At 32.8% G+C, this 10,627-nt stretch overlaps 3 protein-coding genes across 3 annotated transcripts; all 3 read right to left on the bottom strand.

Annotated features, from left to right (window-relative positions):
• Positions 1–1,952: 1,952 nt before the first annotated feature.
• Positions 1,953–3,108, bottom strand: LOC111679229. Its single transcript, XM_023440757.2, has one exon. It carries the CDS (start codon positions 3,031–3,033, stop codon positions 1,957–1,959), a length of 1,077 nt encoding a protein of 358 aa, XP_023296525.2. The 5' UTR covers positions 3,034–3,108; the 3' UTR covers positions 1,953–1,956.
• Positions 3,109–3,195: 87 nt separating this feature from the next.
• On the bottom strand, positions 3,196–3,659 carry LOC111679225 (neuropeptide-like 4). The gene is made up of 2 exons (XM_023440752.2): positions 3,541–3,659; positions 3,196–3,478 (listed from the first exon to the last, which is right to left on the bottom strand). The coding sequence occupies exons 1-2, from the start codon at positions 3,550–3,552 to the stop codon at positions 3,326–3,328; spliced, it is 165 nt and encodes a 54-aa protein (XP_023296520.1). The 5' UTR covers positions 3,553–3,659; the 3' UTR covers positions 3,196–3,325.
• A 3,386-nt stretch (positions 3,660–7,045) lies between these two features.
• LOC111679223 (neuropeptide-like 4) lies at positions 7,046–7,572 on the bottom strand. The gene is made up of 2 exons (XM_023440751.2): positions 7,420–7,572; positions 7,046–7,358 (listed from the first exon to the last, which is right to left on the bottom strand). The coding sequence occupies exons 1-2, from the start codon at positions 7,429–7,431 to the stop codon at positions 7,203–7,205; spliced, it is 168 nt and encodes a 55-aa protein (XP_023296519.2). The 5' UTR covers positions 7,432–7,572; the 3' UTR covers positions 7,046–7,202.
• Between the last annotated feature and the right edge of the window lie 3,055 nt (positions 7,573–10,627).

Below are 10,627 nucleotides of genomic sequence, written 5' to 3'. Positions count from 1 at the left end.
TTAGTAAGTTAGTAAGTTAGTAAGTTAGTAAGTTAGTAAGTTAGTAAGTTAGTAAGTTAGTAAGTTAGTAAGTTAGTAAGTTAGTAAGTTAGTAAGTTAGTGAGTTAGGAAGTTAGTAAGTTAGTAAGTTAGTTAGTTATTTAGTTATTTAGTTAGTTACTAAGTTAGTTATTTAGTTAGTTAGTTAGTTATTTAGTTAGTAAGTTAGTTTGTTAGTTATTTAATTATTTAGTTAGTTAATTAGTTAGTTAGTTAGTTAGTTAGTTAGTTAGTTAGTTAGTTAGTTAGTTAGTTAGTTAGTTAGTTATTTAGTTAGTTAGTTAGTTAGTTAGTTAGTTAGTTAGTTAGTTAGTTAGTTAGTTAGTTAGTTAGTTAGTTAGTTAGTTAGTTAGTTAGTTAGTTAGTTAGTTAGTTAGTTAGTTAGTTAGTTAGTTAGTTAGTTAGTTAGTTAGTTGGTTGGTTGGTTGGTTGGTTGGTTGGTTATTTAGCCAGACTTTCCGGAACAGGACTGGACAAAGAATATATAACTTAAACAGTGTTCTTCCCCATCGACCAAAGGCAAATTCACAATGGGCGGGGGCGCATCATTTCTCACCTACAGGATCCAAACAAATGTGTTTCTTTTTCAATATTCTATATCGCCTGACCATCGTTTCCTATTTATTATTTTATTTCCTATTAAAACTGTAGATTTCTTTAGAAAACACCAATAAATAAGCAATAATCCTCTTCTAATAAACCCCATTAACAAAGTTTTAGCGATAATTAAGAATATTCGTTACTTTTCAACAATAAAATCATGGTTTTTCCTATTTTTGGTCCTTTTTTTTCCTTACTTGTTGTTGTGTATAAAAATATACGTATATCTATGCGTGGAGGTGGGTGGTTGGAATTAAAACTCTACCCATTTGTTATGTTACTTTTTGTTGGGTCGCCTTGGTATTTAGGAGTTGCAAAAAAAAAAATCTCAAAACGAAATGAAAAGTTTCTTTTCGTTTCATTTGTTAATATATTTTTTAACTTATTTTGTAAAAGTTTTTCTTTAATAATTTTCGCTTTCTCTTCCTTTTTAATACTTTTCTATGTTATTTTTTCTTTCGATAAAAACTGGAAATTTTTATGGAATTGCTAAAGAAAAATAAGTTTAAATACCCTACTTTAAGTAATTAGTTTTGTAAAATACTAAACGGCTTCTACTTAAAACCATCAAACCTGTCTTCATGATATACATATTTATCTATCTATATATAACCAAAAGTCAGTAGCGTAAAAGGATCTACATATGTAGAAAAATGTGCAAATAAAATACGCAAAGATCTATGCATAAAGAAGGCCATTTTTTGATAATCACTTCAAATTTTGAAACACATATCTTGATGATGCTTACATAAGATTCGTTATAGCCGACCATAACACTCTTATTACTTACTTCTTATTTATAACGTAGTGATTATTATTCTGGAATTAAAAACTTTTAGCTTTTTCTTAATTTGTTGGAGTTAATAGAATTTAATCAAGCTTACAATTACTTTTCAAAATTTACTTTTTTATTGCAGAGCAATAAATAATTAAAATCATGCTTTAACATGCATGATTTATGTTCAAAACATTTTAATTGCTAACAAATAATTGAAACAAGTAGGGAAATGTAGTTGAACATAACCGACAATATTGTATCCTACACTGGTTATGAGCATCTATCTATCTATCTATCTATCTATCTATCTATCTATCTATCTTTATATCTATCTATCTATATATCTATCTATCTATCTATCTATCCATTTATCTATCTATCTATCTATCTATCTATCTATCTATCTATCTATCTGTTCTAATATTGAAACAGTTGTCGAATGGCCATCTGATCCCATCAAATACACACATTATAAAATATTCCCAGAGCTTTAATTCCCTAAAACAATAATAATAATAATACAAAGGCAATACAAACTCTTACAAATATGTGAAATTCTTATACCATTCAAATATCAACTCCCCCAAAGCGTCATATAATAGTTCCAATTTCAGGAAACCAAGAATAGTTTTTAATAACTCCACCAAAAACCTCGGTAAGGGAGTTAGATCAAAAACATCTTCAATAACATGAGTATGATATAAGAGTTTCGGAAATAAATCCAGCTGATGCATTAGATCGTTTTCCAACATAGTTATACAACCCAGATAACAATTGCCCGGTAAATAGGATTCTATCTGAAAACGTATACAATTCTCCAGAGTTGTATTAAGAACAAGCGTTGTTGTTTTCCACAACAATTCAGGACGTATGACAAGAGAAAATTTCATTTTATCGGCCATCAAAAAGAAACGGTATATATCTTTTTTGCAAGGTTCTAAAGTTTGATTAATGGTGTCTATAAGCTGTAAAATATCTTTAAGTGAAAAGGATATATTATCGCCGATTTCTGGATCAGTTTGAATAAAACTATCTTGTAGTTTTATGGTGGCTACAGGTTCAGCATTCAAATAATCGCCAGCAGAACTAGTATTGGATATTTTAGCGGGAAGTTCTTCATCTTTTGCAGCGACACAACATTTTCTATCTAAACTGTTGACCAGACTTTTAATGGTATCGGTTTGTAGTACCACCGTTTTTAAATCCATATAACGGGAACCAAATACCAGACAATATTTATGAAAGGCCTTACTTGCTTTCCAACGGCACAATTCATTGTGTGTGATTGTGGTCATACCCAAATGACCATGTCTATGTCGTTCTATAACATGTAATTTATAACGTTTCACATGTGTACTAGCGGGCGTTATCAGAAGTAATATATCTTCAGGCTTGAAGTCTCTTTTAAGTTTGCCTATAATACGATCCAATAATGTATCCGCCCGTCGAAAAGAGTCACGTTGAGTGGCCACTTTTGATTTACGTCTATTTGTGCTATCAAATTCATCAGCATGAAAGTCCAAGAGATATTTGCTGGCAATGGGTTGCATAGTTCGGGTTATGCTGCGCACTGTACGAGTGCGATATAAAGATCTTGTCGTTTTAAACTCGGGCATGCTGGCCGAAGGGTTTAAAGTTATTTTTTGGCTTTAGAGAACAAATTGAGTTTTATTTTGTTTAGAAATTATTTGTTTTATTAATGACAAAGGAAAAATATCTAAAACACAACCAGATCGATAACGAATAATGCATATCGCTTTATAGATCCACAAAATAAATAAATGTACTCCAAGTTTTTTTTATGAATGCATTTAGTTAAACAAATTTATTAAAACAAAACCTTAGGTACAAAGTTATTACAAGTTAATATCCATTCCGTAAAATCCATATCAAGTAAAAGAATTCCATTCAACCATAATAAACAGCGGGAGCAGCATAACCATAGGCAGGATAACCACTATAGTATACTTGAGGGCCAGGTGCTGGAGCTGGTTCAGGAGAGGCTACTGGAGAGGGAGCAGCTGTGGCCAAAGCCAACAAGGCAGCGAACAACAAGAAAAACTAAAATGACAAGAAATAAAATATTAAAGATCTTTATTTTATTTCCAAGAACCGAAACTTACGATTTTGAACATTTTGTTGAGTTTAGTTTGAATTATAACTGACTGAAGTGCAGGAATGCTTGCTAATCTACAGCGAAGCCAGCTTTATATATACCCGAAGATCTAACCAAAAAAAGACTTAATGCAGATCACAAAGAGGTAATAAAAATATTATATCATCATTGTGTAGAACAAAATGGAGAAGAAGTATGTAGGTGAAGCAGAATTCAAACTTTATAAATAATTCAATGAAATTGATTTATTGATTTCAAACATCAACTTAATTAAAATTCACAACATCAAACCAACGATGTGAATAATTTTTGCACACACTTATCAAATTCTTAATTGAGTTTGTTGTTCAAATATCAGTTTATAAACGGAAGTGACCAAATGTCGTCTATATTTAATGTTTCTATCTAAGAAACCCATTTCTTAGAAGAATATAGCCTAACGTTATCACATTCCATATAGTATTTTAGGAAATAATCTCATATATTAGCGGAGATTCGGTTAACGGTTAACATTATTAGAACATCCTTAATTTTTTCTCTATCCTCTCCGTAAGCTCCTCTAAATGCATCTAAATCCATTTTTCCAATTTTATATAGTTGTACACATAAACCTATTGTCCACAGCAGAAACGTACCAACATACATACTAGCATCGTACTTTTTCATTCTGAGGAGTCTTCTGGTCTTGCTTTTCTTAAGGTCACATTATTCTATTATTTTTTATACCCTACACCACTATAGTCAAAATTCTATTATACGTTTGTGCTGATGTGTGTAAAACCCAAAAATATTCATCCTATACCCATCTTAAAGTATACCAACCGGCTCAGAATCACTTTCTAAGTCGACTGTCTATCTTCCCATTTATCTGTGTGTCCATGCGTGCGCACACTACAAGTCGCAATTTTCAAGAAAATTTTATTAAATTTGTCAAATACTCTTCTCTTGGTCAGAATTGGACTCATCCTAAAATGTTCTAATTGACTCCGAACATCTTTCTTTTAAGGACCAATGTTTGCCGGCTCCAGACAATGTTCAATATGTGCAGTACATATTGATAACATGTAAGCGTCTTTGTCTCACTTACGTTTTGATTGGGGACTAACAAAGTTCAGCTTTCTAGATTGGTCCCTTCAGACCCTAGTGTGATTTATGCAATAGACAGACTGATAAAAATGTGTAGAAAAGCATTCTTACGTTATACGTGATTTAAACTCAATTATCTTCATAAAACATGAAACTAAAGACTGACTGTTTCAACTCTATTCCGGAAAACCACATGTGGGCTAGGAGATTTGATTATTCTCAACACCAAACAATATGCGTCAATAAATAATATTTGTGAAAATGTTTAACCCTCTAGCTTCTTCTATTCGGACCGAAATGTGTTTTCAAATGACTAATAGACAGACTAACTAATGAAAATTACTAGAACTGCTGAACGCTAATATTTAAGATATTCTCGCATCCCTCAGGTGTTTTGGATCACTGAAACATTTTCTCATCATTTTTGCTCTCTACGTAACATTTTACCATCAGATAGAAATTATTAATTTTTAGAAAGAAACTGATTTGTCTCGGTTTTTCTCTGTAGAATACGTTACATTTTACCATCAGATAAGAAATAATTAATTTTTAGAGAGAAACTGATTCGATAAAATACTAAAAGCAGTGTCTTAGTGTTTAAGTTCTTACTGCTCAACGGTGCAATAAAACCTGCTTATAATGCTAGTATTTTAGATCTGATTATAAGGACCGACCAAACATTCACTAACACTACCCCGGGGCATGTTTCCCTGATTAATGACCCACATCTTGGTGTATTGCAATCCCGGTGTAAAGAGGTGCTACCAGTACCTCTAGTCAGCCGGGACTATAAACTGGTGATGTCAAATGTATAATCAGTCATTCTTTGGAATGATTTGACATGGGGTCGAACCAGAGAACCTAGTGTCTTCCTAGTGGTTGTGGTTTAAACCTAAATTCACAGGAAGAGTAAGTTGCGGTTTAAAGACTGATGCATGGTAGAGACTATAATTTTGGATAAGTTCATTGCTGTTGCCGATGACAACAAATGTCATTCCATCTGCATGGTTCTAAACGGAAGTGATGTTTTTGCATCTCAGAAGTTAAGCAACGGCACAGCAATGGTCAGAGATTAGATAACTCAAGTACATGAGCAAAGTGGACGTATACTGGACCGGAAATTCCATATACGTAAATTGTCACCGGCGTGTAAGAATCACAATGGTACGGTGGTGGAGTCGCATAAAATCTAAACCAGTGGTTGAAAAAGGCTACCGTGAAATAGGCTAACACGGCATATTCTATAGAACTTATAAAGTTAAAGTAGTATTAGAGAATCTTAACATAAAGACGTCTCCTAAGACAAATGATGATCTAATCTCGATCAGCATCATCCATTAGATAATCTAATTGCTAATATTATACAAATCCCCCATAAAGAGAGAAACTGTTGTCCAATTGGAATATGTTTTGTTATGAAAAGTTTCCATAAGTATTTAGAACCTAAAAATGTTCTTAATGGCTGTCAATATGTCCTAATTTTTTTCTCGATCTATTCATCTTATCGATAGAAGACAATTGAGATCTCTAGATATCCGTGAACTATTAGAGAGGAGACTACATGGTGTATTTTTGTCAAACATAAATGCGATTCCTAAGTAGGAAAGGGTAATGCTCCGTGACGTTTCCTGTTCTATTTTTCATTTTTCTATATAACTCTCTATGTCAGTTCTTTGTAGACGACAGCAACATTTTTAAATTTTTATTAATTGAATCATATGTCAAGATTCTTAACAGATCTAATAGGAGTCCCTAAATGGGGTTATGCGATCGGAGAAGATTTCAAGAGAATTCAGTGAGATATTTGCTGTACTTAACGCATATTTCTATTCGATTCTTTGTGGGTCGTGCTTCTCATTTCTAAACCAATATGTTTTTCTAATAAAAGGGAAAATGTTCGCGAAAGAACTTACGCATTTCTGATCGATTGGACAGTGAACCGCACAATGTTCTATAAACAGAATTCGTTCTTAAGTCGTATTGTTCATAGCTATGTAGAAGCTCTCTTTAGAAATTTCTTTTCGATCACTTTCATTTGAAGTGAGATTATATTCATACTACACCTTCCAACATCGCCGTCTAGACCTTGTTTTAGTTCCAACACTATTAACTACATGATTAGGTAACGATTGCTTAATGCTGGTCTAAGAAGAAGAAGTAGGCCGATTTAAGATTTTCCACTTCCTTTAGAAGTATTTTCTATCACTATTAAATACAGTGACATTATATTCTTACTACTCTTTACAACATATCTCTCATGACATAAATTTTTAGTTCCAACACATTTCACTGCATGATTAGGAATCATTTTCTGAGTGCTGGTCTAAGAAGAAAGAGTTTAAGATCTTTCATATCTTTAACTAAAATGGAATTCCAATAGGAAGAAGCGAAAACAAGTTCCAATCACTTCTAATATAAAAGAAATATTTTTTATCTTTTTAAATGCATTTAATAAAACAAAAAAATGTTTAAAAATAAAAAACAAAAACACTAAGATCTAACATTAAAACGAGGCCGTATTCCCAATATCCATTCCAATTCTGTACCAATTCATGAATATATTATATATTATTAATGGAGAGATTAACCATAGTAGACGGCAGGATAAGCAGCATAACCATAGGCAGGATAACCACTATAGAATACTTGAGGAGCTGGGGCAGGATCTGGATTGGGAGAAGCTACTGGAGAGGGAGCAGCGGCGGCGAAAGCCAACAAACCAGCGAATAACAAGAAGAACTGGAATTAAAGGAAATAATTATTAATTAATGGCAGATTCAATCCATTAGTCGCTACTAACAATTTTGAACATTTTGTTAAGTTTAATTTGAAATATGACTTGACAAAGTTGTATGCAGGAATGCTTGCTGTCATCAACAGACACAAACTATTTATACACTCTGAGAGAGAGAGAATTCCATTGCATTATTTAAACAATAATATATGAAATCATCACTCTCTTTATATAAGGAGAATACTTAGAGTTGGATATACCCCCAAGAAATGTGAAATAGGTGTACATAGTCAGGTATATTAACTCATATAGGAACACCTAAAATGTACTCTGTCTATATGTCTCCATATATTATACATAACGCCTGAAATGACAAAATTAATTTCATTGCTATATTTCGAACAATAAATCAATTTGAATTCCATGCACAAATTGACAATATATTTTTGGCATTATCAAATATATCCAACTCTTGTTAAATTCTAGCTGCAGGCAAGAGCAAACGAAATAAGTTTCCCAGCCAAAAGTCACTTTAACAAACTCTCTAAATCATCTCTAATTGAATTTGTCATAGAATATTCGTCATAGAATTTTACAAAAAATGTTCACTGTTGTTTTGTCATTTTGTCTGTGTGCCGATGCGTTTCACGTATTGTTTAAAATCAAGTGTCATTTTTATATTATTGTTCTTTTTTTTCCTATTTCCCACTATAAATTGCAATCATCGCCACCATCAACATCATTATCCATTGTCCATAAGTAGTCAAAGTATTTAGTGTCCATACAACAACTCTTTATGGATTTTAAGCATTTTGCATATTTGTTTCATTCGTTCATTTTTGTCTGCTGTTTAATATTCGCAACAGTATTTCAGTCAAATTCCAAATATCACTACAATAATGCTAATTTAATTCATCTTTTAATAATCCACATTATTTTATATATCATTTTTTTAATCCGTATAGACTACACTATAGACTAGACTATAGACTAGACTATAGACTGGACTATAGACAAGACTATAGAGTAGACTATAGACTAGACTATAGACTAGACTATAGACTAGACTATAGACTAGACTATAGACTGGACTATAGACAAGACTATAGAGTAGACTATAGACTAGACTATAGACTAGACTATAGACTACACTATAGACTAGACTATAGACTACACTATCGACTAGACTATAGACTAGACTATAGACTAGACTATAGACCACACTATAGACTAGACTATAGACTATAGACTAGACTATAGACTAGACTAGACTAGACTATAGACTAGACTATAGACTAGACTATAGACTAAACTATAGACTAGACTATAGACTAGACTATAGACTAGACTATAGACTAGACTATAGACTAGACTATAGACTAGACTATAAACTAGACTATAGACTACACTATAGACTACACTATAGACTAGACTATAGACTACACTATAGACTACACTATAGACTAAACTATAGACTAAACTATAGACTATAGACTCAGTTAAGAAAGAATAAATCTTAGCGTACAATTGTATTAGGATCTTGCTTCTACCCGAATCGGAAACATCCAATTCATGGCAATTGCACAGCACTGAAATCTGTTCCTAAAAGTTCCAGTCTTTAATATAAGGATCATTTAGCAACGTTTACACTTCTTCTGTATTCTTGCCACCGGTTAAAGGCCTTAACCTTTCACATCTGTCATAGGTAATGGTTAAGAAACAGAATGCACCTTAAAACTCCGCAAACTCCTCTCGGAGACTATAGAATCCATAGTAATTCTTTACGAAGTGTCTAAAGGTCCATAAATTAAGAAACAAAATTAGCGGAGGAAAAGGAATAAAAACAGTTTGATTCAATAGGGTCTTCAATCTATAAGTTTTACCTAAGTGATTTCCTAAGGAAAAAAAGTGAGAGAATCAGTTCTCTTGGGTTTCCAGCCTATGTGAATGTTTATTGCTATCGTCTTTTTGGATTCTCCAGCGTTTATGCGATAAAACTTACACGATTTGTGTAAGTTTTATCGCATGTCTCGAGTTCCAGGTTCCACAACCGACGTAGGTTTCGGCCAAAAATGATTATGCTTCATAAAAAAGCTGCAAAGTCCCCTATGAGAGCATAGGATCACTATGGATCCTATTCTTTACGAAAAGTCTCAAGATCCAAAGATAAAGAAAATAAGCACTAGAAAAAATCTGAAAAAAAATAATTAAGAGCAGAGGGAAAGGAATAAAAACAAGTTGATTCTCAAGGGGTTTCAACCTAAAAGTTTTACCTTTTCCTAAAAGTTTTACCTTTTCCTAAAAGTTCAAGACCTTATTATAAGGATCATGTAGCTTTACTTTGCGCCAACATTTACACTTCTTCTCAATTCTTGCCACCGAATAAAGGCACCAACCTTTCACAACCGTCATAGGTTAAAGTTAAGAAAGATTATGCACATTAAAATGCCGCAAACTCCACTCGGAAGCCATTGGATTCACAGTGATTCTTTACGAAGAGTCTCAACGTCGAAAAGCCTCAATATCCAAAGATAAAGAAACGAAGCACTAGAAAATATCTAAAAAAGAGGGATAGGAATGAAAACAGATCGATATTCCAGGGGATACAACTTAAAAGTTCTACCGTATAAATTCCTTTAAGAACGAAATGCGTAGTATTCTTAGTTTCCCCATAAAACCCAGTCAAATAAATGACTAAATCTCTTAATAAAACCTAGTAAATTGCGAAAGTTTGAGTCCCGAAATTTCTCCAAATTAGTCAAGGAACTCAGCGTCGAAAAGTCTCAAAATCCAAAGATAAAGAAACTAGAAAATATCTAAAAGAACATACTCAATAGCAGAGGGAAAGGAATGAAAACAGATCGATATTCATGTGTAGAAATTTTCGTTTCCCCATAAAACCCAGTCAAATAAATGATTAAATCTCTTGATAATACCTAGTAAACTGCGAAAGTTTCAGTCCCGAAATTTCTTCCAACTAGTCAAGGAACTCATTTCCCAGTAATTTAACCCGAGATTCGGTAATCTAGGACAATGACAAAGTATATACTTAATCGCCTGTAGTTCCTCTACGTATATTCTTGGTTACAAAGGTCCCATTAAGATCCATGTCAGAATCCTAAGACTGCGCTGTTTGAGTTCTATAAGTATGTTGGTAGCTCTTAATTCAAGGCCTACGATGGTTCGCAATCCAATATACTATTCATTATTGGTTGATGATGCCAAGGTCTAGATAGTTCGTCCGCCAACACATAGCAGTGCATGAAAAAGCTTA

This window comes from Lucilia cuprina, chromosome 2, assembly GCF_022045245.1.
Source record: "Lucilia cuprina isolate Lc7/37 chromosome 2, ASM2204524v1, whole genome shotgun sequence".
NCBI classification, from domain to species: Eukaryota; Metazoa; Arthropoda; class Insecta; order Diptera; family Calliphoridae; genus Lucilia; species Lucilia cuprina.
Note: the sequence above shows the minus strand (reverse complement) of the source record. Positions and strands in the feature narration are given on the sequence as shown.

What these genes read in the sequence shown, in the direction of transcription:
- LOC111679229 (XM_023440757.2), bottom strand. Translation starts at nt 3,033, where the DNA reads ATGCCCGAGTTTAAAACGACAAGATCTTTATATCGCACTCGTACAGTG.